The sequence below is a fragment of the Lolium perenne genome, chromosome 2 (assembly GCF_019359855.2).
Source record: "Lolium perenne isolate Kyuss_39 chromosome 2, Kyuss_2.0, whole genome shotgun sequence".
NCBI classification, from domain to species: domain Eukaryota; kingdom Viridiplantae; phylum Streptophyta; class Magnoliopsida; order Poales; family Poaceae; genus Lolium; species Lolium perenne.
In genome coordinates, this window is record NC_067245.2 from 250,244,481 (window position 1) to 250,267,935 (window position 23,455).

The 23,455-nt window shown below is 43.7% G+C and overlaps 3 protein-coding genes and 1 long non-coding RNA gene across 4 annotated transcripts; 1 reads left to right on the top strand and 3 right to left on the bottom strand.

Moving 5' to 3' along the window:
- The first annotated feature begins 4,266 nt into the window (after positions 1-4,266).
- Positions 4,267-9,189, top strand: LOC127335571 (uncharacterized). The gene is made up of 2 exons (XR_007872875.2): positions 4,267-4,493; positions 7,962-9,189. It is a non-coding gene; the product is annotated as an uncharacterized lncRNA (long non-coding RNA).
- Positions 4,812-9,707, bottom strand: LOC127335568 (very-long-chain aldehyde decarbonylase GL1-7). Its single transcript, XM_051362278.1, has 10 exons — positions 9,592-9,707; positions 8,347-8,570; positions 7,960-8,192; positions 7,038-7,257; positions 6,461-6,842; positions 6,277-6,384; positions 5,881-6,081; positions 5,672-5,770; positions 5,282-5,452; positions 4,812-5,133 (listed from the first exon to the last, which is right to left on the bottom strand). The coding sequence occupies exons 1-10, from the start codon at positions 9,649-9,651 to the stop codon at positions 4,972-4,974; spliced, it is 1,860 nt and encodes a 619-aa protein (XP_051218238.1). The 5' UTR covers positions 9,652-9,707; the 3' UTR covers positions 4,812-4,971.
- A 1,027-nt stretch (positions 9,708-10,734) lies between these two features.
- On the bottom strand, positions 10,735-16,874 carry LOC127335569 (actin-related protein 2/3 complex subunit 2B). The gene is made up of 9 exons (XM_051362279.2): positions 16,689-16,874; positions 16,553-16,619; positions 16,087-16,440; positions 15,919-15,996; positions 15,526-15,652; positions 15,355-15,446; positions 15,201-15,257; positions 11,964-12,015; positions 10,735-11,241 (listed from the first exon to the last, which is right to left on the bottom strand). Exons 1-9 carry the CDS (start codon positions 16,745-16,747, stop codon positions 11,039-11,041), a joined length of 1,089 nt encoding a protein of 362 aa, XP_051218239.1. The 5' UTR covers positions 16,748-16,874; the 3' UTR covers positions 10,735-11,038.
- A 498-nt stretch (positions 16,875-17,372) lies between these two features.
- Positions 17,373-22,606, bottom strand: LOC127335572 (BRCA1-associated RING domain protein 1). Its single transcript, XM_071826624.1, is given in 13 exon segments — positions 17,373-17,806; positions 17,891-18,009; positions 18,220-18,385; positions 18,482-18,614; positions 18,706-18,794; positions 18,911-19,097; positions 19,333-19,433; positions 19,531-19,755; positions 21,165-21,424; positions 21,539-21,646; positions 21,732-21,802; positions 21,884-21,937; positions 22,360-22,606. Coding segments are annotated over 13 exon segments (1,908 nt in total). The 5' UTR covers positions 22,443-22,606; the 3' UTR covers positions 17,373-17,494.
- Positions 22,607-23,455: the final 849 nt, after the last annotated feature.

Below are 23,455 nucleotides of genomic sequence, written 5' to 3' on the forward strand. Positions count from 1 at the left end.
TAAATCGAGAGGGGTGGCTATTTTGGTAAGTGGAACCTTAACCAAAAACTGAGAAAGCCGGAATTTCGGTTCAGGTTCGGTTATTTATGGCTCGGTTATTTCGCTGAAGAAATACCATCTCGAAAGGATGCCTTTTTTTTCATCACGATGAATCATAACCTGAAATACAAATCCGAGCACGAAAATGATCCATCATGAAAAGGTAGTAGATGAGGATAAGATGTTTCAGATGTATCTTTTTATTATAAGATATTTTATCAGATATAAAGAAGAGATGCTCCTGAGAATCAACCTGAGGTTGGGTGGTTAGGAGGGTGGTTGTACCCCCAGCCCACCAGAGTTCAAACTACAGGTTTGACATCTGTGTGTCTCATAAAAAGGGAATATTCTTTCAGTGGGAGGCGACGTTCCCGTCGACGGCGAGGCGCCTGTGTTGTCTTCGTAAATTTCAAGATCCAATCCGCCAGCTCCGTCTTCCAAAGGTGCTCATAGGGGTAGGATGTGCGTGTGTGCGTTCATAGAAGTGAGTGTATGCGCGTGTATGTGAGCGCCTGCGTTTGTACTGTGTTTCTCAAATAAAAAAAGATGCTCCTTGCAGTGCAACATTGCTTCATTTTGAGATCAATCAACCTTGGACAACCCGAGAGATCAATAGTGTTGTTGCTTGGAGAAACCCTTGTAAGTCTAGACTTTAGATGCCGAGAGATGAGAGGCACATCAAAAAGCTTTTTTTAGCAATCAACAAGAGAGCTGCCTTTTCATTAAGTAAATGAAAAATAAAAAAATAAAAAAACTGGCCGAAAACCGACGCATAGAGAAGCTTTACAGTCTCAGCGATCTACCGCTGGCGATGGCAGCGCCGCCTCCTTCACCACCACATCCGTCGGCGATGAGACCTTGCCGACCGGAACGACCTGCGTGGCAACAAGCCGCACTGATGAGCCGATCAGGAAACCAGCCGCAAACCAAGGCGCCCTAGCACAGTAACCCCGAGATCGGGAAACTCACGTGGTCCGGGCGCGGCGGGAGCCTCGCCGGCGACCGCCCCCGCGACTTCTGTCGGTCGCCGCCGCCGAAGCAGGCGCGGAAGCAGCCCATGGCGGCGGAGATGCGGTGGGGATTCGATTTGGGTGGAGTTTTTTTAATGGAGTGCCTCTGTTTGAATTTTGTGGGGATTTTAGTTGTGTGTGGGTTTGGGTTCGTGGGGAATCTGACCGTTGTTGGCGTGAGGGCGCGGCGCGGTGGTGGCCCAGCCGCACTGATGAGCGAGTGATGACCGGGATCAGGGCGTTCATCTCGGTTGGTGGGACCTGCCTGACGTTTGTGCTGGTTTATTTGTTCGGAAGTTTGAACGGGCCAATGGTGGATCTCGAGCGCGGCGCGGCCAGTAGGGTCTACTTGCTGTTTGACCGATGATTCCAAATTTGAATCAAATTATTTAGTACCTAGAGTGATTTGCTTTTTCTGCGAGGGCCTCCTAGAGTGATTTGGATTCACACGCAAAAAAACCGGTTTAGTCTAGAACACCTTTGGCTCCCCGTGTCCGTGCCGCTTGGGGCGACATGGGCGGCAAACCCTAGTCCTCAAAAGCTCCCCTCCTCCTCTCCCCTGCCTTGGGCTGCCCTGGTGGAGTCTTGTCATTGAAGTCCTCGCGAGGGAGATTGGATGTTGAGGCGATGGTGGCGTCGACTCAGTGGCATGCGCCTACGGGTGTTGTAGTCCTTGGAGGTGCAATGGTGGTCTCCATCCTCCTCCTCAATCCCGGGTGAAAACACTAGGCCCTTTGGGTCGGGCAATGGCAATGCCTCAACATCGTTGGCTCCTTGGAGACGTTGCCTTGGGACGATGTGCTCCAGCGTATGGTGAGTTGGTCTCGGGGGATGCAACGACATGAGGTGGTCCTCTGCTATGGCTCTAGATGAAGTTCTTCGGCTCGTTGTTTGTAGGTTTCTTCTTCCATCTGCGACGCTTGGCCCTTTGTCGCGCTGGTCCCTCATGGTTTGAATCCCTCGAGCATGGGTACGGGGATAGGGGTTCCCTCCGACATCGGTATTCGCAAGGGTGGCGTCAATGCCCGGACTTTCCCGGTGGCAACAGTTGTTCCTTCATCTAGGAGGTTGACGTTGGTCTTCTTCTTGTGCAACTTCAGTTACTACCTCCTTTGGAAGCACGCGGTTTTAATCGTTTTGCGCTCCTGAGCGGCTCTCAATCCATAGAATTAGAATTATGGTGTCGCCACGTAGTCCACACAACGGAGTGTATGCAGTAGGCGTAGGGGCTTCTTCTTGCTTTCTCTTGGTGTTGGTAAATGCTACTCGTGCATGTAGTTCTTGATGTTTTGTGCTGTTGCGTTCTCGGTGTGGCATGTAATATTTGCCTTTTCTGATTTTAAGCTTGTTTCTCAGCCATTATAACATTTTCTTACCCTATTATGCCATGATAATATATAAGCAAGTGAGGCTGGGTTGGACCTCATGAAGACATATTTCAAAGCCCCTTGTCCACTCATGGGTTTACCATGAACTACCTAGTTGAACTGGGCTTGGTATAAGTAAGGAGAGCTCCTCGAGCTGCTCATGCGCAACCACTAGTCTCACCAATTTGGATTGCACCCCGGAAAAACTCAGTTAAAATTAATGTGCACGCGGTTGCATCTAAGCATGGGAATAGAGGAACAATTTCAGCTATATGCAGAGATGAACATGGAGGATGTGTGGGAGTTTCTGTTCTCACAGTACTTGGGATCTTTGAACCGGCCACTTTGGAAGCCATCGGTTGTAGAGAAGCCGCAGAGGACTTGTAGGTTCAGCATGTGCACATTGCGTCCGGCTGTCTATAGGTGATCAACTCCATCAATGTGCCAACAAAATGCAGCTTTGTCAGAATATATGTGTCGGATCCTCCTCAAAAAAAAAAAAAAAAAAAAAAATGCAGCTTTGTCAATTCTTCAGGAGATTGATCATCGGTATAACCTGTTTGAGAAGGCTAAGTTTATCCATGAGAGCAAAAGATTAAATACACATGCACACAACTTATTCGTCTTTTACTTTCTCAGTTTCAAAATAAGTATCATAGATTTGTCTAAATTCACATGTAACTACACAATAAAATATGTCTAGATTTTTTTTATAAAGGAACTAGGCGTCAACTAGTTGGTAGTGGCAGCGGGAGCCCGCTAGCTCATCAGTGTTTGAGTCCTCTAAGTCTCGAACTCCCCTGGCTTCTCATGGTTGTTTCTTCTATAAAGGAAAAGCAACATGGGCTAGTCCCTATTGGTCTTTTTTTTGTAAAACACGTCTACATACATGTGAATCTAGATAAACTTTTGACTCTTATTTTATAACAGAGAAAGTACCTCTATATACATCGGTCGTTGCCTTTTGGCTCCTTAACCCCCCCCCCCCCCCCCCCCCCCCCGATAATTCTATTGTATCTCTTGTAATTGAGTAATAAAAAGAGCCATTGCCCCTCAAAAAATTGATTATACCAATATTTCAATTTTAAACCAAACTAACCGAGGGGTGGCTATTTTGGTAAGTGAAACCTTAACCAAAAACCGAGAAAATCGGTATTTCGGTTGAGGTTAGGTTATTTATGGTTCGGTTTTCGGTTTCTTTCGCTAAAGAAATACCATCTTGAAAGGATGCCATTTCTATTTTCATCAGCGAGCGCGAAAATGATCCATCATGAAAAGGCAGTAGATGAGGATAAGATGTTTCAGATGTATCTTTTTTTAGGAAGCAAACGAAGGGATAAGATGTTTTATCATATATAAAGAAGATATACTCCTTGCAGTGCAACATTCCTTCATTTTGAGATCAGTCAGCCTTGGGCAACCTGAGAGATCAATAGTGTTGTTGCTTGGAGAAACCCTTGTAAGTCTAAACTTTAGATGCCGAGAGATGAGAGGCACATCAAAAAACATTTTTTTTAGCAATCAAAAGAGAGCCGCCTTTTCATTAAGAAGATGAAAAATAAAAAAATAAAAAAACTGGCCGAAAACCGACGCATGGAGAAGCTTTACAGCCTCAGCTATCTACCACTGGCGTACACAATGCTATTGATTTATGGCACATCGGAGCAGGTTGGCAGCTAGAGTCTAGAGATCCCGATCAGTTATCGTGGTGTCGAAGCCACTCCCAACTTGGACTAAAAGATCGTTTATCTCGACGTAGGTGAAACCCAGACTCGTAATTGGGCTGGCAGCAATTAACTTTTCAGGTGTGGGCTTGGTCGTGGGCTAACCAATGGTCGATGATGGGGGCCCACGCCAGTGCCTGGTCGGCCCATGCGTGCGGCCCCAAGACCAATGCTACAGCCACCAGCGGCGCCGCCGGCCATGGCACGGCCAGGCCAGCCACACGCGACCGGTAAACCTCCACCTCTTCTTCTCCACCCTACTTTCTTCGTCTTGCTCGGACACCGTGGAGCGGTAGGGGTATTCAGTTCGATAATGGACGAGCATCTTCTGAATCCGGAGGAACCGGCTGCAGGTTCACCAATCCCGCCTCCCTCCCTCTAATCTCGCCTCGCTAGTTCGCCAGAATCGTTTGCGAAAGCGCCCAATGCCGAACTGGTTCATAGTTTTATGGGATGTGTACGAGGTTTTTTTTTACCGAATATGTGTACGAGGTTAGGGCCGCGGGGAGATCATAAAGTTACTTATCACGCGACACATGCTTTACTGATTTCTTGTGAGTTGGTAACTCATTCATTTATATGTACTCCCTCCGGCCTCCGTCCCATAAAAGATGTCTTACATTTGTCTAAATTTATATGTATCACAATAAATCTGGAGGAACTAGAAAGGCTGAAAAAAAGTTGCTGGATCTTTGTCATTCCTGGACCTTGTCATGCATATATATATGTGGACCCTGCTCAATGAAGCTAGCAAGTCAGTAAGAATATCTGGCACTCCTTATTCTTTAAAACATCATTGTCGAGTAGCATATTTGCCAGGATTCAGAAGAATCAAGCTTTTGACAGAGGAATGAACCCGTTCTTAATAGCTGCCAACCAAACCTTCTCGATATCCATCATATCATCTCCGCACTCATGCATGTTCCAGTCTTCCAGCCCATGTATTATCCCAGCAATGCGCCATGCGCTCATCACCCTTCTTGGAAGCCAATTCTGTCCATACAGCGAGTAGTAACACATGTCAATCACATTATCTGTTGCAATGTTCGATTGTGCGGTAAGAAGCTTGTGTGCATTAAAAGGTCCTTTTTGCTCAGCTCAAAATTTACACGAACAGGTAACAAAAACATATCGTTAGTACCTCGCAGGTGTGGACGTTCTGCATTGTCTCCGGGATCTTCATTGCTGGGCTACTCAAGTAAGTGCAATCCTTGCGTGTCTTCTTAAGGGGAAACTGTGACGTAGGAATAAATATTGTTCCATTTGGTGCCCTCCGTTGTTGTTTATCATCTATGATATCTCCTATCCAGACCTGTTGTAGTGAAGAATCATGAATGTTCTTCCATTTATTTCGTGTTTGCACTATGCTAGCTACATAGGCTTGCTGAGTAATTTCTTGTCATTTGTTAGTAGATGATATAGCGAACTATCTTAGCAGTAAAAATTGTGTGAATGATTTTAACAAGGTTTATAGAAGCATTCTCTAGTAGTTATACCCCACTTTTTTATCCCTTTTCCAGATAACTTTTACCTGGGGTATTTCATCACTGGTGAATTTCAGATAGACAGTGCTGCTCTCTGGAACTCGCGACTTGAGCGTGTCATATTCCTTCTTTTCGTTCATGATTACCTGCACAAAATTGAGTTGTTGGAATATTTGGAATGCAATTTAGAGCCAATCTTCTAATGACATAAAATGAGCTACCAAAAAAACTCACAAAGGAGCAGTCTGATTGTTACCTGGACACCTCTCTCACATAAAGCAATAGCTGTGGCGTAGGCTACCTTTGAACTGCTTCCACAAAGAAAAACTTGCTTTGTATCTAAAGGGATGCTCTTGAGAACGACTGCAGTTGCTAAGCCACTTCCATCAACAAGTCGAACTCTTAATTTTGGATATTTTTGCGTAAATAATTCACCACTTCTATTGAGTTGTTTTGCCTGCACCAACATCAGAGTTTAACTCTTTGGCAACATTTTTATTAAATTAACTCCATATGTTGGTTAGATGTAATCGAAAGGTTGACCCTTCATCTGTTTTTCCTATATGCCTGAATAAACTCTGATCAGGTCAGAAGGTAAGTGTCATGTGGAGTATAGAGAGGGAATTATGTGAGACAAGTATGGCCACCATGCCTGATTTAGTAGTCCTAGACTGAGCACTCTGACCCCTCTTGCATCAGCATCTAGTATTGCCTTCTCAATTAAGCTGTTGATGGATTCTCTCTCCCAAATCAAGCCATACTGGAAATGAATAAAATGTTAGCAGTTCGCAAAACTGTTAAAGCATATGATTCATACAGAACGTAAAACCCATTACATGGAAGTTGTATCTTGGTATTGACCATGTTTGCATCTTGAACTTCTTCAGTTTGATACTTTCAACGACAAACGCGGAAGATCCATAAACCCACGCAAATACCATTGACAGCCATGCCATTGGCCATATTATCCACATGTACCATACAGGGTTATCTGAGGGTTTAGAGGCTATAGAGGCAATCCCAACCCTTAGATGATAACTCGATTTCAAGGTGGTCATATGCGTCAAGTGAACAAGATCTGGTGTTTCTTCTGTTCCTTTCAGTGTTCTCTCGTACAGCTCGTCAGTTGAATTATCCATGGTCTTGTATATGTAGTCATAGAACGGCATAAACAATGAGTAGTTTGTACGGAACTGCGTATGATGGAGAGAATGAAACCTGTGAAATGTGGAACAATATAACAGTGAACAATTTGGTTCATAGTTTGATGAAGCTATGGCTAACCATTTCGACGTCTTGTGCATTGTGTGCACAATAACCCACTAGTCATATTTAATTAGGAATTCAATGCCTCAAATCAAATCACCTGGTTTCATGTTGGATTGTAAGCTTGATATTAAAAGTTACACTTACGAGGGAGTGTACATGAGATACTTGAGAGGAGGGAAGACTTGGAAGATCCACTTTGGTACCAGCTCAAAATTGCAGTGCCCCATATTGTTCATGAAGTCAATGTAGGTGATGTACAAGACAACGGCCAGGACAGAACCACAGCCCGTAAAAATTGGTGTCATCGTGGGGATCGAAAATAACAGGAAATAAACCACATGTTCAGCAAATGGATGGATGACAGCTGCCAGTCAGTCATATGGTAAAGTTGCATTAGAGTTAAACACAACTTAGAGAGCAAAAATACAACAAAAGTAAACCACGAAACCCAAACCTATGCTAACAAATCAGATAAAAGAGAACAAAAAACTAACATAACAAAGAAAAAAAAGGAGAAGAGAGCATTTAGAGACTTATCACAGCAATAGAACATGCAGCCAAATTTGAAGTAGGGAAGGATTCTCATTTACTAGTATTTTACTATTTTTGCAGTTTATTCAGCAATAGAACATACATGTTTTTACAACCTATGAGCATTTCATGTATGTTGAGATGCTCTCAGCTGCTATTTATCTAGTGGTCCTGGCAATTTCAGAACATGGATAGGTGGAAGAAATTGTGGCTGAGATACAGTGGACTAGGTGAAATTGGTTGTTATACACACAATCCAGACATGTAAACCTAATGTTGTAGGGCAAAAGCATTAACATAGTAGATCTGCAAAAATGATCTCAAAAGTTACCGTACTTTTCTTGAAGTGGTTAATAGAAAACATAAATGTGTCTCGGCTTGTGTGGTCATTCTTTATTCTGATTTAGATCTCTTGGATTCCTTGAGCCGTGCCATTAAGGTAATGAAACGGGTTTTTGTGGCATTCATTGTTTGTGCTTAAGTTAGTGGCATTATTCATATCATGGTAACTGTTGATCTGAATGCTATTACTTACAGGTTATGGGCTCCGTGACAATTGAGGCATGGTGGTGTGAGTGGTAGCGTGAGTAGAGGAAATGGTGGTGGAGTGCCCTGTGGAACCAATAGTACAGGAACTCCACAGGTCCAATATGAAGCAATGCGGTGATGATGGCTCCCTCGGTTCTCCATAGTGGCATGTGACTTACATTCGGGACGGCTATGTAGGCCATGTAGAAGAACAACCCATTGAAGATGATCTGGTCATCCCTGTACAGGATAGCAAACATCACTTGGAATGACAAGATATCTGAACATATGTGATTGGTGGAGACTCTGCTCAGCAGTGCAACGATCACCTGACCAATTTGATCTCAAGTGCTAGTGTGGCAGAAGTAAATAGCTGGCGGCATACGTGACTTACCAGGAACTCTCCCGGTCCACCTGGTCGAAGTCAAGACTGCGGTCAACAATTATGTGCTTCCTCCGTGCGGTCTGGTGGCGAGACAAGCTGATCCAGATCTGGTTGTGGATCATCCTCAGTAGCAGAGCTGGTAACATGGTGGCATATGCTGGGTCAATGTCTCCCCACCCCTTTGTGAGCACCCTGTGCGCAGTGTGCAGCGCAGCAGGCGCCAGGACCAGGTACTGTAATGTTCATGGATAGAGCTCCAGGTTAGATATTGATACCGATGAATATGATCAATGGATTGAATATGTGGTGTACAAGAGCTGATATCTCTGATCTTTGATCCTTCACAAGCTACTGCCGTCGCTGCAAGTTTGCAAATGTCTTTGTTTCAAAGAGACAACAAGTTTGCTTACGTCAATTCAGTTGGGTATGTGCATGAAGTACTTGAAAGTACAGCTACTGTGGGTGATTTATGTCCGGATCACAAGGTAAGGTACACATACAGTTGAAGGTTTCATGAGAGGACATAAGCTTCTAATCAATTAGTACATCTTTACGATTTGATCACTGATCTGGGCGTGCAGCTAAGGAACCTGAATTTTATTGGGCACCCTCGTATTCATGTCACTTTCCACCATGCAAGAGCATGCAAAGGAGTTTGTCAAGGTCGCTATCCTCTATCTTTTTTATTTGTTATAAGAATTAGTTAGAGTCTAATAGGGAACCATGGTAATATAGTAAATGTATATTACTTCCATCAGTTTCTTGAAGAACTTATTCTGGAATGTCAAGGAAACTAATTCGCCAAAAAATAAGGAATATCAAGGAAACTGAAAACTGATAAGTACTCTGGAACCGGCAACTTTTCATGTGAATGCCTATGCTAGAGTATATACTGTTTGAAATCTAGGCACGATTTCCTTTTGATCGATAATATAGGAAGGTCTGTTTGTTCATGTGACATGGGTTTTTACTGCAATCAGTAATCAGTCATAGATACCACTAATTCCTGTTCTACTTTGATACTTTCAAGGGAATGCATATAGAACCTAGTTCAACCTCTCAAACTAGCATATCATTGAAGTAGTTGATCTGTTTATTTTTTTGCTCTTGTCTACTGAAAGAAAGAAATTTCCCTGGGTTCTTGATCATGTCATTAGCTAAGACAAATAAAATCATGGCCTCCTGCCCTCCTTCATTTCTGAACCTGGGAAAGAAAAAATAGAAAGCACATGAAGAGCAAAGAAAATATCACACCTTGAAGCTGCCCATCCATTGCCATGGCCATTCAGTCAAAGGCCCCGGCCGTGTTGCCATGGTGATGGCTGGATGGTGCCCTTCCTCTCTTCCAAAGATAAGCAGCTCCCTCAGCTTGCTCTGCTAAGCGGTTCAAGCTCCGGTTGCATTTTATATGCACGGACGGTTAGATATTTTATATGCATGGGCGGTTGGATATCACTGATCTGAGAGTACAAATTTTAAGACGCGACCGTAAGATTCATTTTTCTGTCAATCTCCCAGAAAACGTGAAACCCCGAAGTTCTAAGAGTACTCCTATGATTGTAAACTAGCTTAGTTTATTACCTAGAAATCTATTGTTTTAGTCTGAGAAAGAAGTGGCAAAATAATGGGACATAGTAAGCTAGTAACTCGTAAGATTTGGAATAACTATTTTTTGCGGTTTCTCATTTATAGCCATGCACATTCAGGCCTCTGGTTTGGAGGATGGATTGTACCCATAACTCCTGTGGGGCTTTAGACTTGGGCATCTTCTATATAAAAAACCTCTTCTTATTATTTAATGGAATGTGGTTATTCTCTGCCTCTAATTAAAAAACGAGAAGATTTTCTTACTCTTTCACTCCCGCTCCACACATTATCCACTGGGATAAATTGTGGAAAGGAACACAATTTTTCCATGTGCTCCTGCATGTTCCCACTGTCCATTGCCAATCTTTGTTTCTCCACAATGTTCACTGCTCAACTGTATTTTACTGTGACATGTCCTTCCAAGGTACAATGTGGGCAGAAGTACTCAAACCTAAATCACGGAACATGCTTTTAGGGTGTTCGGATCACACAAAAGAGGCTGTTGCTTGCCGGTGTCATTTCTGTTTGGTTATGTCTTTTCTGTTGCCCTTTAGGCCAAACAAACAATCAATCACTTGCAGGGAAATTGAAATGTGTAGTTCAAAACGTAACCTTGTTCGGAGATCATAGAATACCTCGCTTGCAGCGTTACCATGTTCCCCTTGTGATAGTCTACACGTATATGCTTGATGTTTCTACTTGGGCGGAGATAATAGCTCGGGTGCGAGGTCAGCTTCAAGGAATAACTCCAAACTCTGACGTATGACAGCCTGAATGCTGGGCATACGGCTCGTGTGACTACAAAGCTGCTCCCGCCTATAGGAAATATCTTCAACAACTCAACGTACACAATTTCTTAAAATGCAGTAGGTTGCACCTGATGGCATTAGAGGGGACGGATTTGTATCATGTTCTCGATCTATCGGTGTATGACATTCAGTTTCCGCACAAACACATAAGCTCACATACACGTGCTTCTACCCATGTATACCATGCAGCATACATAAAAAGAGCTTAACTGAAGCTCTTGTACCTACGTGTGATGCTTCTCATCTATGTCCATGCTCGATCGATCTCGATCCAAAGACTTATAGATCCTCCTGCCTAAGCAAGCTCACTCTAGTTTGTCGTAGTACTTGTTCCCCTTCACACGTGGCATGGCGAAGCACTGGCGGTAGTGCCGCATGAGCCGGTCCAGGGCTCGCACTCTGATCCGCAGCCGCAGCCCCTTGATTCTGTCGACCAAGGCTCTGAAACCCTTCTGCAACTTCTTGGCCTTGCCAAGGCTGATCAACCTCCTCTTGCTCTTCTTCCTCACTGCGATAACAAAGGGAACAAAATAACACTCATCATCACTCCATCCACGCATGCATGAGAGATAGCAACCCGGATCTGTGGTATCTGTCTGCATGGTCCTTAAGCTAGCAGAGATCGCTGGACCATTTGGCAGCAGCAGAATCATTTCGAATTCTGAATATGCCAAAAGTGGTTTCATGGCTGCCTCGGCTTAGTTCAGATGCCCAACTAATCACGGCCGACATCCTATTTCTCCACAGGGCAAATAAGTAGTAATTGGATGACACACATGTGCCGAGTTGCGCTATACAGGGCTCCGTTTTGTTCTCTGTTTTAATTCAAAACGGCTCCCGAGGAACATGTCCATAAAAAGGACACTCTAAATGCCAAAAAACAATTTGAAAATTTAAACACTGCAAATGTCTATTTCCCATGCTCACACATAAATTTTCTGGAAAACAATAAGTAAAATAATTGGTGTTTTATGGCATTGTTTTTGTTTTTCTTTTCTAGGACATTACATAAGTCTTTATTTTGATCCCCCGAAAGAAAAATGTTGATCACATCAAAGCACATATATATATGTGGACAAAACTTTGCACGCACATACTAGACATATAACCTGTGAATTTTATTTCAGTTCTTCTAGTTCTAAATATATGTGGTTTTCTATTAAGAAAACGTGGGAGCTAAGGGACCTTTCAAAGGATTTGCACTATGCTCTCTATGACGAATTTGTATACCTTGTAATTTCTTCGTGTTGTCGCTTCCTCTTAGCATTGCACCTTGGATCACCTGCAATTCAGCGAACAAATAATGTTAAATTTTGTTCTCTTAATTATTGGATGAATTTAGTTTTGGTTCTTAAGCTCTAAATCTAGACAAAATTGTCCCTCAATTTTCAACACTGAATAGATTTAGCCCCTTAGTTTTGTAGCACATGAGGAGCTCAGTCGAGCCTCACTCACTTGTTGGGTGTGGATGTACTTCAAGTCCTCGTGGATACGAATTTGGGCTCCTTATTTATAATAATTTCAGAGTTTCCCCTGTAGTTATATTTGAAAATAATAATAGGTTTAGAAAATACACAACGTCCTTTTAAAGACGATAAGTTTCCGCATAGTTGGATTTGTTTTTGTAAAAATAGAAAACTTTGATAAAACCAGAAGTTTGAATAAAATTTACTCATACTGCTAAAATTTGAAAGAAAAACTTATCGAAGCAAGAAAATATTAAATTATTATGAAAAAATATAGTGATTTACCATGAAGGTTCCTAAATTGTTTGAGATTTTAATCCAGTTACATTTTTGCTCTATATTTTTTTGTTAACATTTCTCTCGTTTTTAACACTCCTAGATTTTGTAGTAATAATTTTTCAATATATCTTAATTTTCCTGATTTTAAATAGATTTTATTATTTAGGTGAGAATATTCTTGCTTTTTAAGATATTTGTAATGAGCGATATCACATATGCGACACCGCCGGAACATCATTGACCAAATCACTTTGATTAGTGTGAGTGACTAATCCATATTTGAAAGTGAAGGGTCAAGTTTGTATGGTTGTAGAATCTGAGGGTCAAAACTAAACTTGTCCAATACTCCACGTGTTTGCTTATTCAATTCCAGCTATAGTAGTATTTTATTAAATGTAATCATATGTATTGCTCCCGCAATGGGACAAACACCTGAAAGTACATCTAGGATCCCTGAGGCTTCGTTCGTTTTGATGGGATTGAAACCAGATCTGGAACTAATCCACATATGGATTGGGTTGATCCCGGCCTATCACCCAAACCCCACTTACCCCTACTAATCCCTTCCTCAGATGCACTCGGGCTTCGGTTAATCCGTCTTCACGTCATTATGCGGAGATCGTGGCTTCGTATTTGCTGCCTTCGCGCATGGAAAATTTTCCATAGGTTCGATGGGGATAATTTTTATCCAGACTAGCTAAGTGTTAGTCTGTTAGATGACCGGGATACAATGGGCCAAAATCCTGTCCGGGTATAACCGAAGGCCTAAAATTTATTGGGCTGGATAATTTACCATGCCGGGCTAGAAAACCAGCACCAGGCCGAATCCAGGCCAATCCCTTCCTTCTAGGGATTAAACGAACAAGGCCTGAATGGATTTTGGATGAGTCATGACAAGGTAATTAGGGAATCATGTTAACATTTTATTGATCATGGAAAATACAATTAATGGGTCAATGGTTGGTGAAACTTCCAAAATTTAGAAAAATGTATAGGCTCCTACATAGTGTAACTTTTATTTGGTGAATCCTAAGTATGTCGTACTATCAAGAGGGAATCCCCCCCCCCCCCACCCCCCCACACACACAGACACGAAGTTCCACAAAGTCTATCTATAGATTAAGGCAGAACGAAATGACGGCCTCACAACGCAGGTTCATGTGCATGAAAAGTACATCTAGGTCGATCTAAATAATATTATTTGATTCTCAACTATTCATAATTTTTTTTGTGAGAATGTTTCTGATTTTCTCCTTGATTTAGTATTCAGTATGATGTATTATTTTGTACGTGATTCAATACTATTCTCTTATATGAAAAAGTCGAATTGACTACATTCTCATAAAGGAGGTCTTTCACGGGCTTATTGATACAGAAACTAGAACTTGGGAAGAGGAGATGCTCAACGACTTGTTCTGGCCAGTGAATGTGCAAAGAATCCTGAACATTCCACTCTCAATGAACATGATGGAAGATTTTGTTTCATGGCATTATAATAGGAATGGCATATTCACGGTTAAATCAGCCTATCACATTGAGTGGGATCACCAACATGGACGCAAGCTTAGGAGAACAAATTTATTTGGGTCCTCAAATGCTTCACCGGTTTGGAAGACAATCTAGTCAATGAGAGTGCCAGCAAAGATCAAAATTCATTGTTGGCGATCATTGTGGGGTGCTATACCTTGCCTAGGAGTCCTAGCGAATAGACACATGCAGAACAATTCTCAATGCCCTTTGTGGAAGTTGGTATTGTGAGAGTATATGCCACACATATTTTCGGTGTCCGCGGGTCAAGGAGGTGCGGGAACATCTCGGAATGGCGATGCTTATCAATGATGCATGCACTACTGTAAGAGAGGGATCTTCCGTATTGGGGAGACTTCTCCTTAATAGGACGGCGACGGCGCCGTTATTACCAGAGGTTTCCCGGGCAAAGCTGATATCTACCACTTGTCCACTATATGGTATGTTTGGTGAGAACACCGTCAGGTAACCCACGGTGAATCAATTCAACAACCAGTACGAACAGCTCAATCTATTTCAACTTTAGCCACCAACTATGCAAGAGCAAGGAAGAAGGTAGAAGGAGCATCAGGGTATTGCTCGCAATGGGTGGGTGAAGCCAAAGGAGGGCTATATATGAAGCTAAACGTAGATGCATCATTTCATCCGGACAGGGGTACAGGGGCAACTGGCTCAATTATCAGAGATGAGCAAGGCTTCTTCGCGGCTGGCCGCAACTGTATCATTCCTTTTGTCGAAGATGTGTATACTGCTGAAGCATGTGCACTGTGGGATGTCTCTGGCTGAGGCCATAGGGTGCAACAAGATGATCGTGCATTCGGGAGGTCATTTAGGTGATGAGGAATGGAGGTAATACATTTGGCCCAGCTGCAGGTATTTTTGAAGATTGCATCTTCTTTTGCCAGGAGTTCACCGAGGTGATTTTCGAGTATTGCCCTAAGGAAGCTAACATGGCGGCTGATCTGTTAGCTAGTAAAGCAGATGGCCCCTCTTCCAACTATTTGGAAAGAGAGGATCCTCCAGATTTTCTAGTTGATGTAATTTCGAATGATGTATGTGTGTTTTCCAATTTAATATAAATAGCCATTAGGGCTTTCCCTTAAAAAATTACCTAAGACACAATCCTAAAGTAATTACTGTTTAAGTTAGAAAAAAATAGATCAAAAAGGGCGAGCGAAGGAAGCGAATTCCATACCTCCGTCAAGCTTTCCTGCCGTTTTCGCATCCTACTCTGAATGTAGCTTCGGGTGCACTGCAGAGAGTCGTCAGCAAATCCAGCATGGATCAACAGTCACAATATTATGGGACATAACCATCGTCAGCTGACATCTGGGACCGATCGACCTCACCTTGATGTGGTACTTGACGTAGGACTGGAAGTTGAGCAGGATCCACGCCGTCTTGGCCGCCCTGTTCCGCTTCACGTGCCGCTCCAGGATATCTGCACGTCGAAGCATCGATTATACTTCCTGACGACAAGAGGAATCAAGTCACGTTGCAGCAAACTAAGCGTCGCGTACCGAAGGAGACGAAGCCGCCGTTGGTAGTGAGGTGGTGCACAGACTCCCCGCGCAGCTCCGGCGGCGGGATGGCCGACCAGCTGCACTTGGGCGCCTTCGAGTACGAGTTGCCAGCCTCCTGCAGCTCCTGCGGGTCACAGGTAGTGTATCTAGGTTTTCTATCAAGTAGTATCGTTTTCTCGTCAGTAGTATCGAATCTTAGAATCCTATCGTGGTATCATGATACTATGAGATTTTCATATTATCTAGCATATTAAAAAAATCTCAAATGCATTTAAAAAATGCCTCCTGCAGCACCTGCTGGTGACAGATGGTGTATCACTTCCCTTCAGGTACCGGGTACGCGACAGCTAGCTAGATGGGTGATGCGATTAGATGGTGTTGGGCACCAACCTGAAAGAAGGAGTTGGCGACGGCCAGGTCCGTGTCGTCCCGGAAACGCATGGGAAAAATGGCGTTTATCTTCCCCGGCTGCACGCACCGGCCAAGAACCACACCATCACCATTAGCAAGCGAACCAGAACGATCGAGCTTTGTCTCCATGGGGAACTGAGGACGTACCGTCCTGCTGACGAAGAAAGGGTCGCGGTGGTTGTACACGAGCTTGGTCGTGCCGGAGGAGCCGAGGTTCCCCAGGATGTGCTTCAGCTGCGAGCTCAGCACCACGGACTGCAGCCGCGACACATGCCGGATCGCCTTGGCGCGATCTTTCGGCCGGGCCAGGCCGGAGAAGTTGAGCTTCAGCGTCAGCGCGTATCCTTCTCTCGTCGGCTCCACGACCTCCGCGAACTTGCGGTACATCTTCCTCGTCTCCTCCAGCGTGAACTCCGGCAGGGCGGTCGACGGCGAGGCCTCGTGGGAGAGGGAGGGCGTGGATATCGACAGGTGCACGTTCTCAGGGTCCGACGCCGAAGCCTGCACGCACGATCAGGCACACCGTGTCAGTCAGTGCTACTGACACCAAAAATGCTACGCGGTTGTTCAGAGTTCCGTGAGTGACTGCTTCAGTTCAAAATGGGAGGAGCACCTGTACGTGGTACTTTATCGATCCAAATTCGAAGAAGGTTTGGTCAACTGGCATAGGTGTTTGAGCACTGCAAACATCGAAATATGCATGAATTCAGTCTAAATACAAAGGTAAAGATGAGCTAACAGCGACGCACCTCTGCAGCCTCGTCAGGATTTCTACCAGGGCTCGCGACCCGCTGCTGAAGAAGGCCATGGCGCTGGCGCTGTCACCACCGCCGAGGATCCATGGGCTTCCCTTTTATCAAGGTCTTGGTGACTTCCTGACTGGTGAGGGTGGGCAAGTAGTAGAGGTACATATGCTCTTTGACATGAGGGGATCTGGTGAGAACTTCCTGAGACTACATTGCACCAGCAAAGGGCAATGGTGACTGCCTGAAGGGGACCTTTCCTGTTGTTGATTGGTAGAATGTCTCAGAAGCAACCTAGCTAGTGACCTCAGCCCTTTTCACCTTGCTTTGTCTCCAATTCACTCCACAATCATTTTCATGCTCTCTTTTTCAATTTCTGTAGCAGTGAGTAATTATATACACAGCCAAAAAAATATAGTATATCCTTGACGAGCACCCAAAGATCTAAAACAAATTTCCAAAGTGAAATCCATCGACTGAGGTTTTTAGAGCAAAACCCCTGAGATTTCTTTTGATAAATTAACCCTCAGATTCAACATATTATAGAGCAAAACCCAGGCTACAAGTTTCATAGCATCATTTCTTCTAGAAGAAAAACTGGACCAGCGGCACTAATTGGCAGGTGAGACAAATCGGTATTTTTAGGCAAGAAAAATAAGAATATGACAACATCAACTCAGCGACCATACATTAGAGATAAATCACACAGTATTGATTTTGTTTAGTTGAGCGCTCATGATACAACATTCGAAACATATTTTGTATCAAACACATGTCCATCGCATCCTAACCCCTATACCTTCGGTACAATGTCACATGGGAAACTCCACTTTGCAGAAGGCGATGCTATCTAGAACCCATGTATGAGCAAGAGCCCTGCAGCCAACTGTTGCTGCCAGTTCTTCAGCCTCGGCCCTTCTCTTCTCCATTACCAGCTCGATGTTGGCCTGATCATCTCCAGGAGGAACCTCCATGTTGTAAAGAATCAAGGATGTGCTGGAGAGATCAGCCTTGTCCAAGATAGATCCTCCTGCCATGGCAATCAAGTTTTCAAGGTCCGCCATAAACATCGGCAGGACATCACCAATAAAGTAGAAGGCCAGCCCTGAAAACAGTCTTGGTGCCTAGAGAACAAAAGGGAAATATATGCACTCAATAGTCTATTAATATTTGTTTTGCTAATTTTCTTGAAGAATTCATATACAAACCTTTTGGATTGCTCGTAGTCTTCCTGTGCGAGGGCCGTCAACAGAGCCATGAACATCAGAACTGATCTCATATGGCTCCTCAGGGACTGGTTCTCTAGCCTCCAGGCAAGCTTTCAGCCCTAAATGTCAAAATATAAGTTGTGTAAGAACTCCTTTTCAAAAGAGGGAAGTTAACAGTATAGCAAACAAAAAGTGCAGCTGTGCAGGTGCAATTTCCACACAGCACGTAATGTTCTATCAAGCTTAAATAATTGTGTCAAACATGTGCAATGGCCAAAAGACATGGGACCAACTCAAGAGAAGAACTTGGCCCTGAGGACTGTACTTACAATTTACATTGAGAACCCATTTCCCAGCTAGTATGGCCAGGAGAACCTTCAGTGTCCTACCACATGCACCCTTTTCATCCGTATTAGCAACTACATGAGTCACATTTGGCGTCCAGTTATTAGTTACTGTGATGCCAGTTTGAGACTGGAACTGACCCAACACTTCCTGTGAAGTTTCCAAAGATAACAAGACAACATCATCATCAAAACAGTTATATCATGTAATAGTATGTAGAGGTATAATCAAATAACCAAGAACTACCTTGTCTCGGCCAGAGAGGGCAGATCCGCATATCACCCATTCATTTGATAAAAAAGGTGAGGCTGTCCAAATTTCATTTCTTTCCATTGGAAAAGGTGAGTTCAAATCGCCAAGAATAGCATCAGAAGATGATCTAGCAAATTGAGGAAAAGAAAACAGTTCATGAGAAGGTACAAACAGATATAGCAAAATACTGCTATAAATAACAAGCACTGAGAACATACTGTTGAAGCTGGGCCTTCTTTTTCGATTTTGGTTTCTCACAGGGCAGCTTCTTTGATGAATGGGAAGGACACAGCATAACAAACTTTTCCTAAAGCACATGACATTCATTTGATTATAAAACTTGACAAAACATTCTGTCAAAACCACAATAAGGAAGTGCATTTTAACTTGGTACGGATTGAGAATGCAGATTTAAAGACCTACTTCGTCCCATCGGCAGCCTGGGATCCCATGGGCACATGGGAAATGAAAGCTTTGGCGGCAGCTCCTAACAAGGCAGCCTAGTGCTGCACCTTTTAATCCACAAACACTGCACTTGATCTTCAAAGAACGCGCCAACTCATTCTCCAAATTCTTCACAATATCACCATCAAAGAATGCTTGAGGAGCCCTATATAAGTATGATAAATTAGTAAGACATATTTTTTTACTTGAGAAATATGGTACCAAAATAATCACAGCAGAGATATTATCATCAAAGCCAAAAGACAAGCAATGCTACAAAAAATGTAAAGTTTAGCATCTGCCAAATGCTACTCAGATGAATGTACGTTTTCAGCCAGAGAAGTAAGTTTATTTATAGGTTCAGGGATTAAAAATAAGCTCAAAATTTGCATGGAACATACCATTCAGTGCATTTCTCATGGACATGCAGAACATTAGATTTCCAAGCTTGATCATCCTTCACTGGTTCTCCATTCAGATAGTGCAACAACGGGCCAGCACACTGAGTTGAAAAGAACATTAGGTAACAATCAGCAGCATAGCAAGTGAAAAACTGGGGATGAATACAAATAACAATCAGTATTTGCCCATTGACTGACCTTGCTGATTTCAGGAGAGTGACAAAATTCACATTTCCAGGAGTCATTCATAGTTCGTTGTTCTGCATTGATGTTTGCAATTATGTCAGTTTATTTGCCTTCCATTCCAAAATATCCAGTGAAATGAGTTAAGAGAAAATACGTACTCTTCGGTTCCCTAGTATGGTCATCCATTACATCAGGTACTCTTTTCGACTCATTTTGAGGAGGGGATCTGCTTGCTACCTGACAAGTGACCAATTTAAGGAGTGAGATTTTTAGTTTTTTACTATAAAAAGAATATACAAGATGCAAGGAGAATAAATTGAATTGATTCTACACTAAAACTATTTCTTGTTAACAGGTTTAAGAAACTTTATACTTTAAAAAAAATCTAAAATGACCCCAAAATACTACTATGACCCATTCATGTTGGATGGGTGCCCTTATGTCCAGCCATCAATGCCTCCCAACTCTGGCTGCACGGTAGGAGACTACTGTGTCTGCTTTGGGCCATCCTTCAAAAGGGCTTTGCTCCCTGATCATTCTCGGCTGGGAACTTCAGAAGGAGTGGAACTGTGGTGTTTTCTAGCAAATTTATTTCCCTCCTCCTATTATGGTTGCAAGGATCAAGGACAGGGCCAGGGCTTCAAATCATTGCTGGTGCAAACAACCTTGCAAGTCTTCCTGCTAGGAGTATGTAATCGGTTGGCAGGGTTAGGCTCAGCGGTTGGTTTGGCCGATCCGCTTTCCATGTACGTATCCATCATCTTATTTTCATTAATATAATTGGCAAAGCTTTTACCATTTCAACAAATAAGTACAGTAAATTTTCTACATAGCAAATAAGTATGTAATGAAAAGATCTTCAATAAAGAGTGAGGTTGTTGATAAGTAAAATATAAAAGACGACAATAACTGCACAATACCAGTTCACTACAAATTTTGAGAAGTGGTGCTATTTTATGCATGATTTTCAAATAAAAATAGAACATGTAAAATTACAAAAAAATCAAGTAGGAATATGCATACAACAAAATGTTACAAATCAAGTTTAAATATAACCAAATATTAACTTTTTTCCTTACAAAAAATCTTACTAGCATGCATATGAGTGACAGTGTTATGGACCTTGGTCCACAAATATTTTGGGTAGGATAAAGGTTCAAAGACCAGGGATAGTGGCAACCTAGTTCTTTATTATATCAATTAACATGAACCACAGGTCAGATTTCAATAGAAGCTCTTGGCAAGACCCAAAATATATGTACCTAGTTTCATTAGAGACTACTTAATACAGCGACTCAATTTTATACAGCATGGAAGACTTAAAACTATCTTCAGGTATACTTTATCCTGCACCTTCCCAAGTAGCCATATCCATCCCTATTACATCGGCCAACTTGCTGCACAGCCCCTGTACGTAGGGGCCGAAAGGCCATAACTGAAAAGTGTATCCTAATTAAGCGCACATACATGCTACATGTATCATGTGACGTCCTAATGTTAAATGCATATATCACAGTATTGATTCTTAAGCAAAATTAAGGGTGGCATTTGGGACATTCTTTATTTTGTTTGACCAGGTATAGGATTGGAGCTCTTTAAAAACAAGTCTTTTTAAGAATGTTCCTATGCATAAGATGAAATATTACCAACTCTCCTTCCAGGTCATTACTGTCACAGTCCAGATCCCTAGTGCCATCGGAAGATTGAGACGACCTGCATGGTCCCTTGTGTACAAGAACCGTTGGCTGAACAGCCACACCATTAGATTGGTTCAATGCAGGATCCATTGCTTTCTGACCGCCCACGACTGCTTTTACAGGTTCTGTTGATTGGCCATACAGCAGCTTTGAAGCAACAGAGTTGTAAGAATTTTTGTTCCCCCGTACTGGAGTTTGTTGAGATGCAACTGGCAAAAAAAGAGTTTACCAAAGACAATTAGCATTTGGTCTTACAACTAGCAGAAAACTTGTGCTTGATATTCTGAGAGCATTGAAAAAACAGGAATTTGTTGGTGATGTACCAGGAATGTCCCCTTGAGCCCCCTGCTGTGTGACCATGCTGCTGAGCGTAGAGCTGAGGCTCTTGTGGATTTTCACTATTGCCTCAAGGTTATAAGCAGGCTTTAAATCTGCAGCAATTGGTTCCGATATCAGGTAAGGTAGTTGGTCAGGACTCATAACTCAAAAACATGGCAGTTTTCCATGATGTTGTACCTTGAGAGTTGTAGGGCAGTTTGCAGATGGCGCAGCTGTAGCCTTCCATGGTCTGTGCGGTGGCACAGGTGCTGAAAGAATTAGAGGAATTTGTCACGGCGTGATACCAGTTAGGGAGAATGTCGCATCGGTTCGGTTGTCTGGGTGGTTACCTGCAGGACGTGTGGGAACATGGTAGCATCGTAGGCGCGCTGAGCAACTTCAGGCTGCCAAACAGGAAAAAGAAATAAGGAGATCGTCAGTCATCACAGATTCAGGCGGCACGGCGGACACTGGCATACCACTAGTCCACTACACAGGCTCATTCAATTCCCCTTTTTTTTATATCTTTGAAAGGCAAACATCCCACGATTTGACCAGATCCATCTCTAGCCAAGCTCAGATTTTTTCATAGGAAAGTAGATCGCGGCACCGCATACATCCTACTCTTGGTACCAGCAGCATATGGGATCCTCGCGAGATGCAAAAAAAGATGACACATTTGGGGTTCTGAGCTACAGATCTAGGCAAACCCTAGGAATCTTACTGTTCATTTTTCTAGCCTTTTAGGTAGACCGCATCTAGATCCAGAGAGAATAGGCAGGGGTGGGAGAAGATCGGGGAGGAGAGGCGAGGCGATGTAGGGTACCAGACGGGGCAGGTGAGCTCGAGCTCCATCTTCTGGATGTTGAGCACCAGCGGGTTGAGGAACCTCCTCATGCTGCTCGCCATCTCCTCCGCGCACGACGACCACAGCCCCTTCTTCCCTAACACCGAGCACTCTGCGTCACTAGCCTAGCCTCCGCACCACTGTCTGAGCGAAAGGATTGTGCCTTGGCGGCGCTGGCTGCTCTGGATCGGCTGAAATACCCGGGGCGGCTGCAAGAAATGGGGGGGAAGAGGGTGGCGGGAAGGGGGGAAACGTTTTGTGGACGCGGTCGGAACTCGGAGCCATGGCTTCCGCGGGAAAATTTGGGCGGAGCGCGGCGGGGAGTTTTTGGGTGCGGATGAAAATGGCAGTGATTTGGAGCGGGAGGCGCCCTCCTCCGTCTGCTAGGGTCGGCGGCGGTCGGAAGACCTAGTAATCAGTGGTGCGGGCTTGGGCCATGCCGGCCCAGGAGAGCCGTTGCTTTGGGCCATGAGCTTTCTGGACCATACCCCATGCTCTTGGGACTCATGGGCTAGCTGGATGTTGTGATAGCCACCAACGGTCACTTTGTTGTATCATCCGCTCTTCCCAAGCGGCCCTGATGTCCGCCGCTGACTAAAATCCAGTCAATTGGCAGTGACGTTGGCCAAATTTTCGCTGCCGCCGGCTCCCCCCACCTGCTCTCCCTCGATTCCACATGTTTCCCAGCCTCCCGTGGACCATCCCATACATGGTGAGTGGGGCAGAGTGCTCTGCAAGGAGTCTGACTGGCACAACTCGTCCTCTTCCAGCATGTCGACATGCCGCGACGAGGAGGCTGACATCTAGGTCACCACCAGAGGGGTTCTTGAGTTTGGTGAGCGCCTGTGCGAGGTCAGACACGAAGCGCGAGTTCGCGATGACGTGAAGTAACCATGGCAATGCCAATACATGATGAATTCGGGTTTTAGAGAAAAAATGTAATGGTGGTTTCAACAACGTACAAGCATACACAGAGGGCAAGACAAGGTTTTACCCAAAGAAACCCTACGTGTTTCTTGTCTGCTTGTATTATGGATGATGATTACATGGAGTCTTCGAGGAGGTGAAAGTAGTG

Coding starts and splice junctions, on each gene's coding strand:
- LOC127335569 (XM_051362279.2), bottom strand. CDS start 16,747: ATGGCCTTCTTCAGCAGCGGGTCGCGAGCCCTGGTAGAAATCCTGACG. Junction 16,620..16,688: donor ATCCTGACGAGGCTGCAGAG/GTGCGTCGCTGT, acceptor CGATGTTTGCAG/TGCTCAAACACCTATGCCAG. Junction 12,016..15,200: donor GGCAGGAAAGCTTGACGGAG/GTATGGAATTCG, acceptor GCTGAATTGCAG/GTGATCCAAGGTGCAATGCT.
- LOC127335568 (XM_051362278.1), bottom strand. CDS start 9,651: ATGGCAACACGGCCGGGGCCTTTGACTGAATGGCCATGGCAATGGATG. Junction 6,385..6,460: donor TACCAAGATACAACTTCCAT/GTAATGGGTTTT, acceptor ATTCATTTCCAG/TATGGCTTGATTTGGGAGAG. Junction 5,771..5,880: donor TATGTGAGAGAGGTGTCCAG/GTAACAATCAGA, acceptor AATTTTGTGCAG/GTAATCATGAACGAAAAGAA.